Source organism: Salvelinus fontinalis, chromosome 17, assembly GCF_029448725.1.
Source record: "Salvelinus fontinalis isolate EN_2023a chromosome 17, ASM2944872v1, whole genome shotgun sequence".
NCBI lineage: Eukaryota > Metazoa > Chordata > Actinopteri > Salmoniformes > Salmonidae > Salvelinus > Salvelinus fontinalis.
This window is the reverse complement of record NC_074681.1, coordinates 37,591,369-37,615,877: the sequence shown is the minus strand read 5'-3', so window position 1 is coordinate 37,615,877 and position 24,509 is coordinate 37,591,369. Positions and strand designations below refer to the sequence as shown.

General features: G+C 42.0%; 1 protein-coding gene across 1 annotated transcript; it reads right to left on the bottom strand.

Annotated features, from left to right (window-relative positions):
- Nucleotides 1-33: 33 nt before the first annotated feature.
- Nucleotides 34-24,509, bottom strand: LOC129814286 (protein phosphatase 1L). Its single transcript, XM_055867311.1, has 4 exons — nt 23,591-24,509; nt 5,659-5,833; nt 3,946-4,107; nt 34-1,706 (listed from the first exon to the last, which is right to left on the bottom strand). The coding sequence occupies exons 1-4, from the start codon at nt 23,987-23,989 to the stop codon at nt 1,354-1,356; spliced, it is 1,089 nt and encodes a 362-aa protein (XP_055723286.1). The 5' UTR covers nt 23,990-24,509; the 3' UTR covers nt 34-1,353.

The window sequence follows — 24,509 nt, the reverse complement described above, 5'->3', positions numbered from 1 at the left end:
TTCAAAATGGCAAGAATAAGGACAACAAAAACATTTCACAAGGTAGCATTGAATTTTAATATTGACAGACTATATTCAGCAAAGTCATACATTTTGTGTTTGGCAGAGTATATGAGTGACTTGTTGGTGAGCTGTCTACAAGCGATGCTTGTTGTTACATTATCGACGTATGCGTGTGTAAAGGTCAACAATAAACAGCTGTATATGTTTTGTTTTGGCAATAATATTAAAACGGAAACAATAAATAAGGCAAATAAGGTACATTGTTAAATTATAAAAGGCTTAACATAATTTCAAGCATAAAATGTACCTATGAAATACAGTAGTAATTGTAGTATTCAATACAGTAGTAAAACTAACACAAGGGTGGCCAACTGTTCCTGGATAACCAGTGTGTGCAGTCTTTATTACTTAAAACTCTTTGAATCAGGTGTGCTGGGCTGGAATGAAACCCTGCACGCACTGCTGCTACCCTCGGAGCAAAGTTGTCCATCCTTGGTCCCTAACATGATCCTGACCTTATTAACACATCAGTACTCACTCCAATCGTATTGCATATTACTGGCAATTAGCCTTACTGTTTCAGCTGTGTAGCCTTTGAATCAGTCGATTCCGACGGAAGCACCAACACCTGTGTGCTAACATTCACAGATCTTTCCCAAACATGGATAGGCTAAACAAATATCCTATACAGGTCCAGTACCATAATAGAGTGACTATACATCAGCCTGGTTAAGACTGTTAACATAAAAAAGGCAATGGCTGGAGCTAAGTCAGGGTTTGATCCTGTATACGACCAAGGAACTTACAGCATTTTTATGGGCTGATATAAGGGCTTATCATTCCACAACAATAAAAGTCCCAAAAGGTAAATGTTTTCTCTTTTTTTTCCTCTTCAGGACAGTGTCAGTCCTTTGACAGTAGAACACACTGCTGTTGTTTGTTGGTAGAGAACAGTAGATCACAGTATGCAGTGCTGGTTGAGTCAGAGTCATCTTCTCATTGATGCAGGAGGGGTGATCTCCAGTTGTGGGTAAGTAAAGACTGAATGGATGAGATTAGTGTTCATGCTGAATGCCAACGTGTGAGACGGAAGTGTGTGTGTACGTATGTGTGTCAGGACCTAGATCTAGCACTCCAGCTTCAGAGTAAATGGTCAGAAGAAATGAAAACAAATGGTTTTGGGTGTAGGTGTACGTGCGTGTCAGAGAGAATGCCAGGTATCCAGGTTGCAACAGTTTCCAATCCTCCCCAGGTTGATCGCTTGCTACACCATCAACAAGGGAGAAGAGACAATCTATAACATAACAATAATGATGACCCTATCATGACATTGTGACCTCATCACCACCTCTACTCCCCGGCCCTGTTCCCCACAGGACCACGCTTGAACTTGACCACCATGACAGTGATGTTGTCTGGGCAGCCGCGGTAAAAGGACTGCAGCACAATGCTCTTGGCACCGTAGTGCGGCTCGTCCAGGCGCTCGCGCACAAAGCGCACCGCCTCCTCGTTGCTGAAGGCGTCCCACAGGCCGTCCGACGCCAGGATCATGAACTCGGGCTGCAGCTTGTCCAGGTCAAAGGTCAACACGTCAGGGTCGGGGATGACCACGTTGAGGTTCTTCAGGGGGTAGTCGCCCAGCGAGCGAGACATGGCCAGGATGCCCTGGACGCGCCATGAACCGTTGAAGCTTATGAAGCCCCCTGGTGGTGAAGGAATGGAAGTGCAATGCAATTGAATTAAACTATCTGTAACTTTATTATTCCACACTGGGACATTGGTCATTCATTAGTCATTCATTGTGTACACAGAAAACAACACAGAAAAAAGTGCAGACTGAGCATAGAAATGTCTGTATCCTAGTCAAAGTACACAATATCTATAAATATTATATTTACCAAATCCAGTGGCGTAAAGTACTTAAGTAGTACTTTCAAGTATTTTTACTTAAGTAGTTTTTCTGGGTATCTGGGTATTTTACTATTTAGATTTTTTACAACTTTTACTTCACTACATTCCTAAAATTATGTATTTTTTACTCCATACATTTTCTCTGACAACCCAAAGTACTCGTTACATTTTGAATGCTTAGCAGAAAAGGAAAATTGTGAAATTCCCGCACTTATCAAGAGAACACATGGTCATCCCTACTGCCTATGGTCTGGCGGACTCACTAAACACAAATGCGTAGTTTGTAAATTATGTCTGGAGTGCGCCCCTGGCTATCCATACATTTTAAAAACAAGAAAATGCTGCCATCTCCTTTGCTTAATATAAGGAATTTGAAATTATTTATACTTTTACTTTTGATACTTAGGTATATTTTAGAAATTCAATTAACTTGTGAAACTTACGTAGACTTTTACTCAAGTAGTATTTTACTGGGTAACTATCCCTTTTACTTGAGTCATTTTCTATTAAGGAATCTATACCTTTACTCAAGTATGACAATTGGGTACTTTTTCCACCACTGACCAAATCCAGCAAAGGATATATTAGTGCTTCCTATCATTTGTCAGAGCTAATAACCCTCGCAAGGCTGCCAGCCCAGACGGCATCTCTAGCCGTGTCCTCAGAGCATGCACAGGGGCTTGGCCTCTAAAACCCTCACAAACTTTTACAGATGCACAATTGAGAGCATCCTGTCGGGCTGTATCACCACTTGGTACAGCAACTGCACTGCCCGCAACCACAGGGCTCTCCAGAGGTTGGTGCGGTCTGCCCAACGCATCACCGAGGGTAAACTACCTGCTCTCCAGGACACCTACAGCACCCGATGTCACAGGAAGGCCAAAAAGATCATCAAGGACATCAACAACCCGAGCCACGGCCTGTTCATTCCGCTATCATCCAGAAGGTGAGGTCAGTACAGGTGCATCAAAGCTGGGACCGAGAGACTGAAAAACTGCTTCTATCTCAAGGCCATCAGACAGTTAAATAGCCATCACTTGCCGGCTTCTACCTGGTTACGCAACCCTGCACCTTAGGGCCTGCTGCCCTATATACATAGACTTGGAATCACTGGCCACTTCAATAATGTTTACATACTGCTTTAGTTTTCTCATATGTATATAATGTTTTCTATTCTACTGCATTTTAGTCAATGCCACTGCGACATTGCTCAATCTAATAATTATACATTTCTTAATTCCATTATTTTACTTTTAGATTTGTGTGTATTGTTGTGAATTGTTAGATACTACTGTACTGTTGGAGCTAGGAAGACAAGCATTTTGCTACACCCACAATAACATCTAAATATGTGTATGTGACCAATACAATTTGATTTGATAAGACATCACTGTTTGCATTTCCAAAGAGGGCCAACAGGTGGCGACTCAAGGCTGCAATTCTTAGTCTCTCTATTTGACACTGATTCATTCTAGTGATTCATCCTAGCGTGCCATTGTGATCTGTTGAAATGTGGGAAACATTTTATGAGGATAATTATACACTGCCTGCCACAGCCAAGGAAATGTGTGTTTTGTTTCTGTGACACAGTTTGTTTTCCTGGACAAGTTTGAAGGCCCAATGCAACAGATTTTTATTATCAATAACAAATCCTTTCTGGGTAAAAATTAAGTACATTCCATTAAAATGGTCAAAAAGAAAGAAAAATAGCTTTTTAGCAAAACACTATTTCTGAAGCAAGATTTTTGCTAGGACTGTCTGTGAGTGGTCTGAGTGGAGAGGGGAAAACTAGATGATATTGGCAGAGAGGTTTGGAAACACAGGAAAAAACAGAATTTAGACAGCACTGGACCTTTAAGCCTGGTGCTGGACTGAGAAGCATTTTAATGGAGATTTTTTCATTCAAAATGCTTTTTTAGTTCCGTTCTAAAACAGCCCTGTGAAATTTAGCGTGACTTCACTCTGTAGTATTTACAGTTTAGCTAGGTTTGACACAAACGTCTCTACAACGTCCCCACGTCCCCCGATCACCTGCCCTCTTGATCCTCTTGCGCTCTTTGAGCTGGTAGGGCTTGTGGTCATGTGACAGCGCCACCGCATTCCCATCCTTGTCACACAGCACGCCCCGCGAGTCCCCAACGTTGGCCACCGTCAGCTCCCGGTCCGATAGCAGGGCCACCAGACATGTAGTGCCTACGAGAGGGAGAAATATATATATATATTTTTTAAAGGGACATTCCATTCCAAAACCATAGCTAGATCTACACAACCGATGGCCTGGGACGTGGATAATTTTTGATATTAGTCTACTGTGAAGTACTGAAAACATTTGACAAACTTTGATTGTTTTTATGTGATGTCCCTTTAAGTTTACTTGAATACATTTTTCACCTGTGTTTCTCATTCTCAGAATACAATATGTGTATCCTAGTCTGCTAATCAACCGCAATACTGAACGCCATAGTGTATATACACTGAGTGTACAAATCATTAAGAACAGCTGCTCTTTTCATGACACAGACTGACCATGTGTATCCAGGTGAAAGCTCTGATCCCTTATTGATGTCACTTGTTAAATCCACTTCAATCAGTGTAGATGAAGGGGAGTAGACCGGTTAAAAAGGGATTTTTAAGCCTTGAGACAATTAAGACATGGATTGTGTATGTGCGCCATTCAGAGGGTGAATGGGCAAGACACAAGATTGAAGTGTCTTTAAATGGGGTATGGTAGTAGGTGCCAGGCGCACCGCTTAGAGTGTGTCAAGAACTGCAACGCTGCTGGGTTTTTCAGTTTCCCGTGTGTATCAAGAATGGTCCACCACCCAAAAGGACATCCAGCCAACTTGACACGACTGTGGGAAGCATTGGAGTCAACACGGGCCAGCATCCCTGTGGAATGCTTTCGACACCTCGCAGAGTTCATGCCCTGATGAATTGAGGCTGTTCTGACGGAAAAGGGGGGGTGCAACTCAATATTAGGAAAGTGCCTCCAATGTTTTGTACACTCAGTGTATATCATAACAATGAAAGCATCCGAGTAACAGGAGTGAATGCTATTCCTGGCCCTAATAACTTATCTGACAAAAGGTTTACCTTTTCATTCTGCCCATGTCCTCCTCTTCCATTGGAAATCCAGTGATTTATAAGGTACTGTTTCCAGTACAGGCATCTAATCCATTTCTCAGGGCTGACAATAAATCTCCCAGGGCAACAAAGGGTAACGACATTGACTTTGTGTCTTGACCTTCAAAAGGTCTTCTACATGGAGACATTTCACAGCCTCCATAACAAATAATACTACATTTGATGTATACGGCTTTTCTTCTGCACAGACAAAAACTGTAAAACATCTAAAAAAGTGCTTTACATTTATAAAGTGTTCCTTGTCTTTCTGTTGTCTCTACGCAGAACGTCATTAGGATGTTTTACAGAGAGGGGCAACTCTGACCAGTCTTAACCTGGGCTACGTTCAATAGGTGGAAAACAGAGTGAAAGAGGGAGGTACTACCTTAACTTGTCCAATAAGAACACATATTTTCCTTTCCTACTGAAGATAACGATCTGACCTACTGTCTTAACCCCTCCCCCATTGTTGCCACCTTTTCATTGTGTGACACCTGGGCTCGTATTCACAAAACGTCTCAGAGTAGGAGTGCTGATCTAGGATCAGGTTCCCCCTGTACATGTAATCTTATTAATTATTGGCAAAACTGATCTTAGATCAGCACTCATACGGTCGCTCACCTGCTTCGTCATGATTGGCGGAGAGCTTGTCCACCATGTCTCGGTCCACAGCCAGGATGCGCTGCTCCAGGATGCTGTGGTAGGAGAGAACGCCCTCCCTCTTCTCCCTGTCATAGGACAGTAGCTGCTGCCTCAGAGACTCTGGCAAGTGGGCCTTCACGTAGTCAGCTGCAGCCTGAGAGAGAGAATGGAGGATAGAGAGAGAATTTCCCTTATTTGGTTGAATTTCAGTTATTTGACTGGTCGACATTCCAACGATTTGTTGATACAACACCGTGCCGTTACATGTACAGAATGTTAGCTTTTTTTCTTATAGCCAAATTCATCCAGACTCAACTTTGTTATGTTTGAAAGACGTACATGATTATTGTCTATACTCAGCAGTGTTCTGAGTAAATTAATGGTAGCCTTGAGATAGTGTCTATGTGCCCATCTTTTACAAGAGCACAGACAGGAGATTTTATTTTATATTTAACCTTTATTTAACTAGGCAAGCCAACGGCGGCTAAACCCTAATCCGTACAACGCTGGGACAATTGTGAGCCTCCCTATGGGACTCCCAATCACGGCCGGTTGTGATACAGCCTGGAATCGAACCAGGGTCTGTAGTGACACCTCTAGCACCGAGATGCAGGGCCTTAGACTGCTGCACCACTCGGGAGATAGCTGCCAAGGTAAACAAAGTATCAGATGTTTAGTTTCAAAATGTCCGTTTACATCATGGTTCAATGTAAATTGAAAGTCAAAACAAGTACTTCAAATTGAAATACATTGAAATGGACTTGACTCCAAAATACAAGTTGAAAACACTATTTTTTTTAAACACACCAAAGGCACGACATGACGCTCAAAGATACCAATGCTTTCTAAGAGCTACCGGAAATATTCATAAAGACTAGAGGGAGCCTATTCATTATTTACAGTAAGACCCAGTACTTTAAGAGCATATCTAAACAAAAAGCTATACATAGTGCAGGACCATAGAAGTTATATTTGACCAAGCACATTTTATATATACAGTGTAGAAATGGTTTCAATGTATTTGGCAGTATGTCTACACATAATTAATGTGTTTACATACAGCACTGAGTGAATGGAGGCTATTTGTAAGATATTTTAATATGCATGCCCAAAGACACACTTGGTTGAGTTGCTAATTTCAATGAATCATGCCTGACTGTTCAGGAATTAATTGTGTAAGGGATAATCAACGAGAGGCTATGCGTTCTATGGAAAATAATGAACGACGTGGAAGGTGTGTTCCACGACGCGCTAGCAGTGTCACGTTCTGACCTTAGTTCCTTTTTTATGTCTTTATTTTAGTTTGGTCAGGGCGTGAGTTGGGGTGGGCATTCTATGTTGTTTTTTCTATGTTTTGTTCTATACGTTATATTTCTATGTGTTTGGCCTTGTATGGTTCTCAATCAGAGGCAGCTGTCGATCGTTGTCTCTGATTGAGAATCATACTTAGGTAGCCTGTTTTCCCACTATGGGTTGTGGGTAGTTGTTTTCCGTTTGAGTGTTTTCACCATTCGGGACTGTTTCGGTTTTCATTTTGATTCTCTTGTTCTTTTTGTATTCATTCTCATTAAAAGTTATTATGGATACGTACCACGCTGCATTTTGGTCCTCCTCTCCTTCCACCAACGAAAGCCGTTACAAGCAGAGTGGAACTGACTTTCCACAGAGTTGCATTATTTTCCAGAGAACGCATAGAGCGCCGAGTTCATTACAATTTTTATACCATGGCTATAATTTAACACATTTGCCGGTAGAAATGTGTTCAACATCCACTGAAGTAGCTAGCAAGTTTACTAGATAGCTACAGTAGTTGCCGTGGTAGCCAAACAACCAGACGTGCTAGTTTAGCTAACCAAAACATCAGTCCTTGCTTGTCATTATGAAAATCGAATTCAACAATGCCAATAATGTTTTCAATTCCACTTTTGCTTTCAAAAGCAGCTCAAACATAGAAAGTGTAAGAAGGAATTATAGCCATTGAATTCTATTGTGGAAATATACTGTGCATTATAGGTAAATAATGCATGCTCTAGAATGCCGGTCAAGCCAATCAGAAACAAGTACAATGCCATGGTATTGTTAAGCAATAAGGCCTGAGGAGGTGTGGTATATGGCTAATATACCACAGGGCTAAGGACTGTTTTTAGGCGCATCGCAGTGCCTTGACACAGCCCTTAGCCGTGGTATATTGGCGATATATCACCCCCCCAAAATGTATAATATGTAAATATCACAAACTCCTGAGGGTTTGACCTGCACTGTTGGTTAAGGGCTTGTAAGTAAGCATTTCACTGTAAGGTCTACACATGTTGTATTCGGAGCATGTGACAAATAACGTTTGATTTGCCTTATTGAACTGGTTATAAACTGGTTACCAACGTAATTAAAGCAGTAAAAATAAATGTTTTGTCATACCCCTGCTATACGGTCTGATATACCATGGCTGTCAGCCAATCAGCATTCAGGGTTCGAACCACCCAGTTTATAATAGTTAATAATGACTAATCAATTACCATGGGAAGAGCTCTACAGTGTGCATGAAGGTTAACATTGGTTTCCAGTGATGATGATAAAAAGACTCTGTATATTGAGATTACTGTGTATTAGGGAAAGGGGGATACCTAGTCAGTTGTACTGAATGTATTCAACTGAAATGTGTCTTCCGCATTTAACCCAACCCCTCTGAATCAGAGAGGTGCTGGTGGCTGCCTTAATCAGCAACCACGTCATCAGCGCCTGGGAACAGTGGGTTAAATGCCTTGCTCGGGGGCAGAATGACAGATTTTTACCTTGTCAGCTTAGGGGTTCGATCCAGCAACCTTTCCGGCTACTGGCCCAACGCTCCTACCCGCCAAAGCTACCATACTCAGGTCAGCACAGTGAATCCTCTTAGTTTCACTACAAGTACAAATGTGATATTAGTTGGATTGACATTAAGAGGATGGTTTTCAGTATCTTAGTGGTTATTGTTTTTGTCTGAGAGGTGAAAGAGAAAATGAAGGATGGTTCAACAGGTGTTCTGTGCTTAATTATTCATCAACCTCTCTTCATCTCCATTCCTCCCTGCTCTCTTTTTCAAGCCCTTTCCTTATTTCCCCTGCCCCCTACTTTCTCCTCAGATCATGGTCACCATACTGAACACTAATTCAGCTGCTAGACGTTCAGAAATATTTCAGTAGAGAACCGTTCAAAACTCTCTCAAACTTGAGGCTCCAACGCTCACGTCGTTTGCATATTCGTTACACTTTGCAATCAACAGTTGTGTTTTCATCAGTCCCGTAATCAAGGCATCCAATTAACCGAGGCAGATGAGATATTAACGAACAAACTCATTTCACCCATAGTGATAATTATAGGAGCAGATTCATTTGAGAGAGAAAAGGAGAGGGGGTGTAATGATAAAGTGAAATGGTATAAATAAATGATCAGAAACAACCAACTCTTCATTAGTCACTGGTGTGTCTCTCTCTCTCCCATTCTCTGGATAAGTGTACACAGGGAGCATTGAATAGTGAACCGTAGTTACCCATCCAAGAGCCCAAATGACTGAGCCATGTAAAAGTCAATGCAGTCGTTATGGCTGTAGACTCAACTTTATGTGGTAGAAAACCTTTCAGAGAGAAGTTACCCCTTAAACTCAACTGTCAGTTTGAATCAAAATAAAATGAAGAATATTAACTTGTAATGGCCTTGTGGTTAAGAGTCTCTGGCCTGAGATTGGAAGGTCAAGAGTCCGAGCCGTGTCATTCCATAGACAAAAAATGGTACCCAATGTGTGTCTGCTTGGCATTCAGCATTAAGGAGAGAGATTGGAGGTAAGGTCCTGTGATAGACTAGCATCCTGTCCAGGGGGGTACTTGTACATCAAGTTGTCTCACATTAGAGAAACAGGAGATAGGCTCCTGCTACTTTACTGGCCTTTTACCTTTTGGTCAAAATAAGGACTGCTGAAAGATTGAAAAAAGAAAGAGAGTTGAGAATATGCAACATATTTGCAGTTTAAGGACACACTGCTCAGTTAGGAACAAGCTGTTCTGTACACAGATATTTGTTTTGGAGACATTTCTCTCCATTTGATACTGGGGGAAACATTTATATTTACCAACTTGCAGAAAATTATTTGGAAAAAAGCCCCTGAACACAAACACCTCCTGCGACTTGAAGGTGGAAGAGTGGAAGATTTTTCTTAATTCCTGAGACTTGGGTAACTTAAGGTTCATACTGAAAAGGTGAACATTTATCCGTCTGAGTCTGTTGGGTTTGGTGCATACAAACATATGCTTTCTCAAACTAACACACCTCTCCTCTGTTACTCTCACCACATGCTTGCCAAAAGAGCTCAGCTCCGGATAAGTTCATTCAACACACGGCCCCTTCTGACAAAAAGTTCCACAACACATTCCTAAATACATGTTCTTATAACTCATTCACTCCGTGGTCTATAGTCTACTGTGTGTGCTTCTCTAGTCAGGATGTTGTGCAACCTTCTCTTAGTTGAAGATGGCGCCGGAAGAAATGGCAGCCATTTTACGGGTGACTAACCAATTGTGCTATTATGTGTTTTTTTGCGTTATTTGTAACTTATTTTGTACATAATGTTTCTGCCACCGTATCTTACGGCAAAAAAAGAGCTTCTGAATATCAGGACAGCGATTACTCACCTCGGATTAGACAAAGATTTTTTCTTCAACAAGCAGGACGCACAGGATGTACTTCAGACACCCGACAAGGACAAAATCCCTGTCATTGGCAGGAGAAAGAGACGCAGGTATAGAGGACACAGGGCGGGGTGCCTCGTAAGGATCCGCCGACGGCGAATGGGAAATCTGCCCTTACCATCAATATTACTTGCCAACGTACAATCATTGGACAATAAATTAGACGAGGTACGATGACGAATATCCTACTAACGGGACATCAAAAACTGTAACATCTTATGTTTCACCCAATCGTGGCTAAATTATGACATGGAAACATTCAGCTAGCGGGATATACGCTGCACCGGCTAGACAGAACAGCACACTCCGGTAAGACGAGGGGTCTGTGTATATTTCTAAACAACAGCTGGTGCAAGAAATCTAAGGAAGTCTCTAGATTTTGCTCACCTGAAGTAGAGTAGCTCATGATAAGCTGTAGAACACACTATTTGCCAAGAGAGTTTTCATATATTTTTTCGTGGCTGTAAATTTACCACCACAGACGGACGCTGGCACTAAGACCACACTGAGTCAGCTGTATAAGGAAATAAGCAAACAGGAACCGCTCACCCAGAGGTGGCGCTCCTAGTGGCCGGGGACTTTAATGCAGGGAAACTTAAACCAGTTTTACCTCATTTCTATCAGCATGTTAAATGCCCAACCAAAGGGGGAAAAAATCTAGATAACCTTTACTCCACACACAGAGACACGTAGAAAGCTCTCCCTTGCCCTCCATTTGGCAAATCTGACCATAATTATATCCTCTTGATTCCTGCTTTCAAGCAAAAATGAAAGCAGGAAGCACCAGTGACTCGGTCTACAAAAAAGTGGTCAGATGAAGCAGATGCTAAACTACAGGACAGTTTTGCTAGCACAGAATGGAATATGTTCCGGGATTCTTCCGATGGCATTGAGGAGTACACCACATCAGTCACTGGCGTTATCAATAAGTGCATCAAGGACGTCGTCCCCACGCGTGTCGGATCTGGCAGGGCCTGCAAACTATTACAGACTACAAAGAGAAGCACAGCTGCAAGCTGCCCAGTGACACGAGCCTACCAGACGAGCTAAATAACTTCTATGCTCGCTTCGAGGCAAGCAACACTGAGGCATGCATGAGAGCATCAGCTGTTCCGGACAACTGTGTGATCACGCTCTCCGTAGCCGACGTGAGTAAAACATTTAAACAGGTCAACATTCACAAGGCTGTGGGGCCAGACGGATTACCAGGACGTGTGCTCCGGGCATGTGCTGACCAACTGGCAGGTGTCTTTACTGACATTTTCAACATGTTCCTGATTGAGTCTGTAATACCAACATACTTCAAGCAGACCACCATAGTCCCTGTGCCCAAGAGCACTAAGGTAACCTGCCTAAATGACTAGAGACCCGTAGCACTCACGTCCGTAGCCATGAAGTGCTCTGAAAGGCTTGTAGTGGCTCACATTAACACCATTATCCCAGAAACCCTAGACCCACTCCAATTTGCATACCACTCAAACAGATGCACAGATGATGGAATCTCTATTGCACTTCACACTGCCCTTTCCCACCTGGACAAAAGAAACACCTACGTGGGAATGCTATTCATTGATTACAGCTCAGCGTTCAACACCATAGTGCCCTCAAAGCTCATCACTAAGCTAAGGATCCTGGGACTAAACACCTCCCTCTGCAACTGGATCCTGGACTTCCTGACGGGCCGCCCCCATGTGGTGAGGGTAGGTAGCAACACATTTGTCACGCTGTTCCTCAACACTGGAGCCCCTCAGGGGTGCGTGCTCAGTCCCCTGCTGTATTCCCTGTTCACCGACGACTGCATGGCCAGGCACGACTCCAACACCATCATTAAGTTTGCAGACAACACAACAGTGGTAGGCCTGATCAACGAAAGTGCAGGTTGAGAGCTTCAAGTTCCTTGGTGTCCACATCACCAACAAATTAGAATGGTCCAAACACACCAAGACAGTCGTGAAGAGGGCACGACAAGACCGATTCAGGAGACTGAAAAGATTTGGCATGGGTCCTCAGATCCTCAAAAGGTTCTACAGCTGCAACATTGAGAGCATCCTGACTGGTTGCATCACTGCCTGGTACGGCAACTGCTCGGCCTCCAACCGCAAGGCACTACAGAGGGTAGTGTGTATGGCCCAGTACATCACTGGGGCTAAGCTGCCTGCCATCCAGGACCTCTATACCAGGCGGTGTCAGAGAAAGGCACTAAAAATTGTCAAAGACCCCAACCACCCCAGCCAGACTGTTCTCTCTGCTACCGCATGGCAAGCGGTACCGGAGCGCCAAGTCTAGGGTCAAAAGGCTTCTCAACAGCTTTTACCCCCAAGTCATAAGACTCCTGAACAGGTAATCAACTGGCTACCCGGACTATTTGTATTTGTTTTTTTTTAAATGTAGTTATTTCTCAGGAGGACCTCCTCACTATCACTGATCCCCTTTACACTGATACTGTAAATGGGACCTGCCTCATGTAGACATTGACAACTCTCTCCTGTGGTACTCTGGGCTCAACTCCTTGGTCCTGCTGCTGACAGCCAGGTTTATTGCCTATGTGGCCAGCCTGGGCACAGTGTACCTACTGTAAAGGGGAGCTGCCTCATGTAAACATTGACAACTCTCTCCTGTGGTACTCTGGGCTCAACTCCTTGGCCCTGCTGCAGGACCACTCTACCCAGCTGCTGACAGCCAGGTTTATTGCCTATGTGGCCAGCCTGGGCACAGTGTACCTAAGCATTGGGTCAACAGAGCCGCCTTCCACTCTCAGATGCTGGTGCACCATGTTCCAGCCTCTAAATGGTGAAAGAGCTACGGTTCGGTTTGTTCGCTTCATGTCACAAGAGTAGCCGAAGAAAGAGGCAGGTGAATGTTTGGTACGGAAGTTGGCCAGGTCCTTTTTGTGACTATGAGACAGGCGAGACACAAAGAGTTCCACTCCAAATGAAAAAGATGGATGGGAACTACCAAGAGACTTCTGCCAACAGATTGTGGTGGAAATTCAGCACAAGGGACACCTGAAGCCAATCTTAAAATGAATCACTTTTTATTATCAGCAAGCTGGAGAGGTTACAACAAACTCTGCACACTGTACAGGTCTATCAGAAGCTCTGTTGGGGCGGTCCCAGCAGCTGTCTTATATACAGCTATACACAGACAAGTTATATTTGCATGATTTAGCATAATTAATTCATCACTACCGGTGGCTCGCACATGTGACTGACCAATACCTCACAAGGCTCTCTCTCTCTCTCCAAGTTGAGACCTTGAAACTGAGACACCTCGGTTGTTCCCATAGCAATATCCTGGTCGACTGCCAAGTTGAGGATCAGTGATGGTGAGGATTCCTCCATACGCGATCTGTCCGTCACCTGCACGAACCCATCTAATTAGTGATTAGGAAGTAGCATTGATTTGATACATAAAACAGAACATTTCCCTCACATGATCAAGGAGGCCTAAATCACGTTCACCAACTACCAGCAGATCACAGGCATGGAGGGTTATTTCACAGCCATCCAGGGGAACTTGACGCCTTTATAGTTACAGCGTGGCGTCTTCCATGTTTCCACATAACTGTCTCTAGTAAACCAAACCAGGCGGGGAAGTTGGAGTCGGTACGTTGACACACTGATGCAAATAAATGAACATGGTGTGTATACAATGAACCACGTTGTCTGCTTTTAAAAGCATCAGAGGAGCATGACGATCTTCGGTTCATTCTTTATTTATTTTATATTGGGACGGATTTAACATTTGCAGTTCTGGAATTTGTTATGTGTTAAGTTTGTGCGTGTGTGTGTGTGTGGACTCTGATTTGTGTGTTTCTGGCAAAAATCCCACTGAGAACAAGGTCAAAGTAACCCAGCCTGCAGAGTAATAGCTAATGCATGTCACTCTGTCACCATGACAACAGAAAACACACACACAGCAGGTGTGGTAATTGGCCCACAGAGGGATGGGGGACCAGACAGGAATAGGCAGAAAGGTACAGATAGATATGTAAACAGCGTGCCCAATCAAACTCCCTCCAGCCTTCACTACACAACATCAACAACCCTATTCAAAGCCTTAAGGCCAAGAAGGTCCTTTATATTAACAGGATCTAGCCAACCTATTTAGATAAGGAATAGCATGACTGACATAGTACTACTAATGGTTAAAAGTTGATGTAGGTTGAACTGGCTTTCGTTTTCAGTGTACATTTAAGACTGGTAATACAACACAAAATAAAATGCTTTTTTAAGCCGTTTTTTTCAAAAATCATATGAAAGAGCCAATAACATAGAGAACACAGTAAAATCTGCCTGAAGATGATGCCAACAGTTTGTGGACTAAATTATTAGACTACAGGAGATGAGCATTACCAAAAGATAAAAAGCAGAGAGGATTAACGACTACCACATGAACCTCAAAATGGCAGATTTGAATACCTCTCTTCTGTAGTCAATATAAAGTCTAATGTGGGTCTCCTTACAATGCACGCATGGTGGACAAACTCTTAAGAAGTAAATGGACAAGATAGAGCATACTATTTTTTCATCAACATCAATAATCTTTTAGTATTTTCATTTGTGAAGATAGACAGGGTCACCATACTTAATGAGTAAACTAAAGTTGCATTTGTGACTTCTAAAATGCACGTGTAAGAGTGTGTAAAAGTGTTTGTATAATAGCTATGTAATAGTCGCTCCCTATCCCAGTCTGCTGTCCCCACATGCTTCAAGATGGCCACCATTGTTCCTATACCCATGATGGCAATCAACGTCAACAAAACAAAGGAGATGATCGTGGACTTCAGGAAACAGCAGAGGGAGTCACAGGAAAGCCAAAAAGATCATCAAGGACAACAACCACCCGAGCCGCTGCCTGTTCACCCCGCTACCATCCAAAAGGCGAGGTCAGTACAGGTACATCAAAGCTGGGATCGAGAGACTGAAAAACAGCTTCTATCTCAAGGTCATCAGACTGCTAAACAGCCATCACTAACCCAGCTGCTGCCTACATACAGACTCAAATCATTGACCACTTTAATAAATGGATCACAAGTCACTTTAAATAATGCCACTTTAACAATGTTTACATATCTTACATTACCCATCTCATATGTACACTACCATTCAAACGTTTGGGGTCACTTTGAAATGTCCTTTTTTTTTTAAAGAAAAGCATTTCTGGGCCATTTCTGGGCATTGGACACCCCTGACATCTGATTGGCCACCCCGGGTGCCACCCCAAAATTTCATTCGCTACTGGCAGTTTGATGCCGATTGACATCTCATTTCACCTCTTGTTGAAAGAAGCATTTATTTTGACATTCGGCAGCGCATTTTTCAAATCGAGGTGGTGGAAGAGAGAATATTAAGTTGGTTGCGAGATACAGAAGAATAAGAAGAACATCCAGAAGAAGAAGAGAGAATATCTCCACAGCTCCACGAGCTCTCTTCGCGATTGGCGAAAGCAAGTTTTAAGGTTTAGCATTGGGTTTAGGTTTCCTGAACTGTTACGAAAATTGAGTCGCTGTGTAAGTTAACGTTAGACCGTTGGCTCCATTAACAGACAGTTAATCAGATAAGAGAGATCGGTTAACAATTTAGCCTAACATTATGTTTACATCTGTGCTAGTAATACACACATATACAGTGCAGTGTCATAAGTTACAGTATATGAATGTGTAGCTAATGTGGGGTAACTAGTAGGGTATAGCTGTCAGTGTTCAACAACTTGAAATCCATTACCTCAGTTAGATTTTCATACTTTAACTCAAAACGAACAATTGTTACTATCAATCTGTTAACGTTACTCAAAAGATTACCACAATTTGCTGGTTAGCCTGTTTGCTATCGTAAAGGTGTAAGAAATTATAGCTAGCTAAGATACTTACTGCAAAGTAGGGCTAGCCATGATCTAACTAGTAACTTAGGCTGGTAGTTGATTTTAAGGTACAGTTATGATAATAGGGATTTGTAATTAAGATTGGACTAAAATGTGGGTAATTGGATGCTTAGATGTAACCATAGACTGCCTTATTTTTGCATAGGGTCAATTAAACATGAAAAGGGAGAGATATCAGACTTCTGTTCCTAAAGGACCCAATGGTTGGCCAGGCCAATACTTTAAACTACACATTTTAGTTACCAGCTGTTAGTATCTAATCTTGTGGATCTCTTAATTATACATTTCCATAGAGATATGACACATTTAACGTGTATTTCAGACATTTCAAGATCCAGAGAAGAGGGTCCTGTACAGCCGTGTTTGAAAACATTTCCCAGAATTCAGCATGGTACTAAGAGAAGGGCTTTCAACCTTTCCTGGTATAAGGACAATTCATGGCTTGAATATTCTGTAGGTCAAGATTCAACTAATTGTTTCGTCTGTAGGCATTTTTCTCTGCCCAATACACCTGAATCTGCCTTCACATCACAGTCAGGTTTTTGTAACTGGAAAAAGGCGCTGTTTAAAGATTCTGGGTTTAAGCTCCATTCGAAGGCCGAGCATCATATCAATGCTATGTGTGCTTGGAATCACCATAAAAGGGCTATTGCAGCAACTCATCAATGTTAGATGCCATAAATGAGGACCGGAAAAAGAAAGTTGAGGAAAACTGTACTTACATTAAAACAATTGCAGATGTGCTCCTATTAACTGCCACTCAAAATATAGCGCAGAGAGGTCATCCAGAGTCTGGTGACTCTCACAACAAGTTTTTTTTTTTTTTTTTACAATCTTAGAAGAAATTGCAAAGCATGACCCTCTCAGAGTAAAGGATGAATGCATGTGGCAATGCTAAAGTACACAAGCCACCAAATCCAGAAGGAAGTTCTTGAGGGTTTAGCTGAGATGGTACAAAGTCAAATAATAAGAGAAGTAAAAAAAAAGTGTCATTGCAGATAAAACCAAAGATTTAAAGAAAAAAGAACAAATGTCTTTAGTTGTGAGGTACTATTACAACGGGGACATCCACAAAAGCTTTTTACACTTTCAGTCAGCTGAAAGCTTAGATGCAGCAGGTCTCACAAAAATGATAATTGATTGCCTTGAAAAACATGGTCTGGACTACAGAAATTACCTTGTGGGGCGCAAGACTATGACGGTACATTGGACCATGAGCGGAAAGCATTCTGGTGTGTCTGCACGGATTAAAAACAGTGCACGATTTGCATTTTATGTGCATTTGGTTCTTGTCGATGCTGTAAAATCAGTGCCTGAGGCAGTTCACTGTTTTGTTCTCCTGTAGAAGCTTTATAACGTTTTATCTGGCTCGTATGTTCATCTCAAGTGACTTGCAGTTCAGAAAGAGCTGTATCCACAGCAGCAGCCCAGGGAACAACAGAGACTTCCGGATGTAAGGTGGGCATGCAGATACATGGCATGCCGTAATCTGAGGGACAGGCTTCCAGCAGTTCTAAAGGTGCTACAGGATATCACACTTGAAAATAGTGGTGATAGATCAGTGGAGGCAAGGGGCCTTCTTTCTCAGATAGATTTACATTTCATAGGGCTTTTGGTTACTTTTTGTAAAGTGCTTGGTGATACCAAATGTCTTTCTGACATGCTCCAATCAAGCTCTCTTCACCTAGCAAGGGCTGTGGATCTAGTAGATGCCCTTACAGACACATTACAGGACTACAGAAGTGAGGGCTACTTTGGAGAACTATGGAAAGAGGTTGAAGAGATTGCAGAGCACTGCAAAATAAGTGTACAAACAGTGTGTAGAAGACAGCTTAAGATTTCACGACTCATTGATGATGGGCACTGTAGGACAGAAAAATGGTGACCAAAGTGATGGTGACAGCTTCCAAAGAAAAAAACATATCTCAGACTGGCCAATAAAAAGAAAAGATTAAGATGGGCAAAATAACAGACACTGGACAGAGATATGGCTTTTTCTTTGCAACTCTGCCTAGGAGGCCAGCATCCAAGAGTAGCCGCTTCACTGTTGACGTTGAGACTGGTGTTTTCAGGGTACTATTTAATAAAGCTGCCAGTTGAGGACTTGTGAGGCATCTGTTTCTCAAACTAGACACTCTAATGTACTTGTCGTCTTGTTCAGTTCTGCACCGGGGCCTCCCACTCCTCTTTCTATTCTGGTTAGAGCCCGTTTGCGCTGTTCTGTGAAAGGAGTAGTACACAGCGTTGTATGAGATCTTCCGTGTCTTGGAAATTTCTCGCATGGAATAGCCTTCATTTCTCAGAACAAGAATAGACTGACGAGTTTCAGAAGAAAGTTCTTTGTTTCTGGCCATTTTGAGCCTGTAATCGAACCCACAAATGCTGATGCTCCTGATACTCAACTAGTCTAAAGAAGGACAGTTTTATTGCTTCCTTAATCAGAACAACCGCTTTCAGCTGTGCTAACATAATTTCAAAAGGGTTTTCTAATGATCAATTATCCTTTAAAAATGATAAACTTGTATTAGCTAACACAACGTGCCATTGGAACACAGGAGTGATGGTTGCTGATAATGGGCCTCTGTACGCATATGCAGATATTCCATTACAAATCAGCCGTTTCCAGCTACAATAGTAATTTACAACATTAACAATGTCTACACTGTATTTCTGATCAATTTGATGTTATTTTAATGGACAAAAAAATTTGCTTTTTTTTTCAAAAACAAGGACATTTCTAAGTGACCCAAACCTTTGAACGGTAGTGTATATACTATATTTTATACCATCTATTGCATCTTCCATATGCTGCACGGCCATCACTCATCCAAATATTTATATTTACATATTCCTATTCCATCCCTTTACATTTGTGTGTATTAGGTAGTTGTTGTAGAACTGTTAGATATTACTGCACTGTCGGAACTAGAAGCACAAGCATTTCACTACACTCGCATTAACATCTGCTAACCATGTGTATGTGACCAATACAATTTGATTTGATTTAATAGTGTTTGTGTAATAGCTTTGTTATTGTGTTTGTGTAATAGCTTTGTAATAGTGCTTGTGTAATAACTTTGTAATAGTGTTTGTGTAATAGCTTTGTAACAGTGTGTAATAGCTATGAAATAGTGTGTAATAGCTTTGTAATAGTGTGTAATAGCTATGAAATAGTGTGTAATAGCTTTGCAATAGTGTGTAATAGCTATGAAATAGTGTGTAATAGCTTTGTAATAGTATGTAATAGCTATGAAATAGTGTGTAATAGTGTGTAATAGCTATGAAAGTGTGTAATAGCTTTGTAATAGATATGAAATAGTGTGTAATAGATATGAAATAGTGTGTAATAGCTATGAAATAGTGTGTAATAGCTATGAAATAGTGTGTAATAGCTATGAAATAGTGTGTAATAGCTTTGTAATAATGTGTAATAGCTATGAAATAGTGTGTAATAGCTTTGTAATAGTATGTAATAGATATGAAATAGTGTGTAATAGATATGAAATAGTGTGTAATAGCTTTGTAATAGTGTGTAATAGCTATGAAATAGTGTGTAATAGCTTTGTAACATTATGTAATAGCTTTGTAACAGTATGTAATAGCTATGAAATAGTGTGTAATAGTGTGTAATAGTGTTTAATAGCTAGGAAATAGTGTGTAATAGCTTTGTAATAGTATGTAATAGATATGAAATAGTGTGTAATAGCTTTGTAACATTATGTAATAGCTTTGTAACATTATGTAATAGCTTTGTAACATTATGTAATAGCTTTGTAACAGTATGTAATAGCTTTGTAACATTATGTAATAGCTTTGTAACAGTATGTAATAGTGTCTTGTGAGAAAGAGAATCTCGCCTCCAGGCTCACTGAGGACACTGGAGTGGCAGATGGTTCACCAGACATGTGGTCTGGAAGCTCCTTTGGGAATTCACTGACCCTTGACAGAAAAAGGGGGGACAAGGTTCACACCCATGTGTGTGACACACAAAGCCTTAAGACCGCCTCTGTGTGTATATGCAATTCAACTCCCATGTATTTGTGCTGATGACAACACAAGAAAAACAAAAGGAGCACAAAGGTGGTGATTCTAGTTCCATCAAAAGGTACTGGGTAGGCTGCACACACAGGGCCTACTAAATAGTGAACAGGCCAGTGGAAACTGTATGACAAATTGCATTGCAGAGGATTCAGATGCTGCCTACTCAACTTCACTCTTATTCTGGTCAGGGTTAGCATGTCCCCAGACTGTGACTTTCACAATTCTCTGTTAGAGTGATTTAGTTTTATGTATCCTGAAAGCTGGGGTGGGAACACATTATGTATGGACTTACCTCTCTCACTCCAAATCCAAATGAGAATGCTGTAATGACCATAGATATCTATTTTATTTCACCTTTATTTTATCAGGGAGTCATACTGGGACCAAGGTCTCTTTTACAGATGAGCCCTAAATTACTTAAATTACAGAAAATACACACATCAATATAAATACAAAATGGAAGCAGAAAGAAAGAAAAAGACATTCATCAGTAATAAGGCCCTGAATTGCCCTAGAGGTACCAGAACATCACATTTAAGAACAGTTTGAAGATTGTTCTACAAATAAGGTGCAAGAAAGGTAAATCAGCTTTTAGTTAACTCAGTAGAGACCAAAGGAATTTCCAGAGTTAACCATCCCTGAGACCAGGTGTGGTAACTCGTATGTCTAAAGTTTAGTAAAGATGTTCGGTACAGTGGGACTTTTTATAAAAGGGCTTTATAAATGAAAACATAGCAATGTATCAACCTGTACATGACATCAAAAAGGGCCAACCAACTTTCTGGTGGAGAGTGCAGTGGTGAGTACGAAAACTGTTGCCTGTAATAAAGCACAGTGCGCTATGATAAACTGCATCTAACGGCTTTAATGAAGGGGCTGCTGTGTTCATATTGATGACGTCGCCATAGTCTAGGACCGATTCGAACATCGACTGAATGATCTGCTTTCTACTATTTTGTGAAAGGCAGGACCTATTTATATAGAAAAGTACCATTTTTATTCTCAGCTTTTTAACTACAATTTTTTTACCGTTATTTTACCAGGTAAGTTGACTGAGAACACGTTCTCATTTGCAGCAACGACCTGGGGAATAGTTACAGGGGAGAGGAGGGGGATGAATGAGCCAATTGTAAACTGGGGATTATTAGGTGACCATGATGGTTTGAGGGCCAGATTGGGAATTTAGCCAGGACACCGGGGTTAACACCCCTACTCTTACGATAAGTGCCATGGGATTTTTAATGACCTCAGAGAGTCAGGACACCCGTTTAACGTCCCATCCGAAAGACGGCACCCTACACAGGGCAGTGTCTCCAATCACTGCCCTGGGGCATTGGGATATTTTTTTACAGTCTATACAAAATATACAGTCTATATACAGTCTATATACAATATACAGTCTATACAAAAGTATGTGGACACCAAATGAGTGGATTTGGCTATTTCAGCCACATCCGTTGCTGACAGGTGTATAAAATCGAACACACAGCCATGCAATCTCCATAGACAGACATTGGCAGTAGAATGGCCTTACTGAAGAGCTCAGTGACTTTCAACGTGGCACCGTCATAGGATGCCCCCTTTCCAACAAGTCAGTTCATCACATTTCTGCCCTGCAAGAGCTGCCCCGGTCAACTGTAAGAGCTTTTATTGTGAAGTGGAAACATCTAGGAGAAACAACGGGTCATTGTGTGGTTGGCCACACATCCTCACAGAACGGGACCGCCAAGTGATGAAGCGTGTAAAAATTGTCTGTCCTCGGTTGCAACACGAGTTCCAAACTGCCTCTGGAAGCAATGTCAGCACAAGAACTGTTAGTCGGGAGCTTCATGAAATGGATTTCCATGCTCGAGCAGCCGCACACAATCCTAAAATCACCATGCGCAATGCCAAGTCTCAGCTGGAGTGGTGTAAAGCTCGCTACCAATGGACTGGAGCAGTGGAAACGTGTTCTTTGGAGTGATGAATCGCTCACCATTTGGCAGTCCGATGGACGAATCTGGGTTTGGTGGATGCCAGGAGAACACGACCTGTCCCAATACATAATGCCAACTGTAAAGTTTGGTGGAGGAGAAATAATGGCCTGGGGCTGTTTTTAAATGGTTCGGGCTAGGCCACTTAGATCCAGTGAAGGGAAATCTTAACCCTACAGCTTACAATGACATTCTAGACAATTCTGTGCTTCCAACTTTGTGACAACAGTTTGGGGAAGGCCCTTTTTTTGCATCAATCTTAAGCAAGGCATCTAGCACATCACAGATAGTAAATTGTTGAAATGAAAACAAAGATTCACTAGTAGCTGACTGGTTAACCATCGAGTCAGCTAGAGGCTGGCAGAGGAAAGAGCAGTCGATTGACTGACCAGAGTCAATTAAACCACAGTTTCTCTCAAATAAAAAGCCTGCCGAGATAAAATGATGATTAAAAGCATCACTTATCCCATTCTTCTCAGTCATGACGCCAGAGTCAGACAGAACTTGCTGAGGCAGGGAAGAAGAGGAATGTGTACACTTCAGTGTGTTCACTGTTTTCCAAAATGTTGAAGGATCACCAGCAGAGTCAAAGATAGAGCTTCAAAGGTAGCTTGATTTAGCTTTATTAATTGAGACCTTACATCTGTTTCTCAATTGTCTGAAAGATTGCCAGTCAACTTGATTTGGCCCAGGGCTGATTTCTCATTTGAATGCGCTCAGATAGCGCAGAAGAAAACCACGGGTTAGATCTATATTTCACTCTGAATTGTTTCAAATGGGCATGTTTATCTGCCAGAGGAATACATATGGAGGATACATTTTGTAGAACCAACCCATGGTCAGGAATACAGGAGAAAGTGGGTAAATCAGAGTAGTACATGTCATGTCTCCCTCACCCTTGAGGGGATTTTCTTTTAAATGTGTCTTCTTAATTAAATGATGAGTATTTTGCAGTTAATTAAACAATGAGTATTTTGAGGTTTCTTATCTCTAATACATACTATGGGACAATGACCACTGAGATCAAATGCAAATACTCCACTGGACAAATATGTATGGAAGTTGTTAGTATGAATTAAATAAATCAATGAGAAATTAACAGGGTTTTTCACATTTAGCCATGTTGGTTTTGAGATCAATTGAGTCCGAATAAAATCAATACATATCCTCTTAAATTGATTAAAATTCCCATTCCCTAAAATGACCAACTCCGAGGAAAATTATGATAATGATGCTGACCGTTTAGGCCTATTTTAGGCTGTGTTTTTGAAAGACACCCACACCTTTGATACATACCTCACCACCGTGACCGTCAAATATCCCGAATATAGACGGATGACTCTTGTTGGTGATGTCAGTGAGCACCTCGAAGCGGTCCTCCATGTGGTCACGCCGCCCCTGAATGGAGTACACTGCTACATTGTTATTTTTGAACTCCCAGGTTTTGGAGAACTCCGCGTCTAGGACGTTCAGGCCCCCCAACCTGTCGTTCTGCATTATCTCCGCCACTTTCCCCTTCACCATCTTCACGGCATCCCGGCTAGACTTGACGATGGTCTTCACCTCGTCCGTGTGGAAGAAGTAACTCCACAAGGCCAAGCTAATGCATAGTAGAAACAATGTCTCTGGCCTCAGGAGGAAATAACGCATGATCCGACCCAAAAGAGACAGCAGCGTCATTGTGTCTCCTATCATCACACGCAAGAAAACTACTGACTGTCGCTCCCCTCGTGCAATTCACTCCATTATATCCGTTCAATGGGACAATAAAACACTTCCACCATATAAATGTCTGATGTCAGAACTGCTATAAATATCAAATTGGATTTAAATGGTCAATGTATTCCCAGGATTTACTCAGCCGAATATAGCCACACTGAAGTGAAGAGCGAAGGACGAACGTGGTCACAGTCATTGGCTAGGCCCGCTGTCTTGAAATATACACGCGAGACTGTCCTCCTGGCTCTCCGAAGGACAGCTGCAGCAAGTGGATGTCCCGACAAAACCCGTTATGAAGCCGCTTTCGTCTGTAGCCCATTGCAGGCTTCGCGAATAACGGGCGAGGACCCAGCGGAATGTGAGGAGTTGTAACCGGGGGCGACGTAGGGGTTTGGTGGCCTCTTTTTGCGTTTACCCCGTTTCTTGTGTTGGAAATGCTCCTATTCAGCTTCTACTCACCCGCATCAACAACACCCCCCCCCCCCCCCTCCCCCGC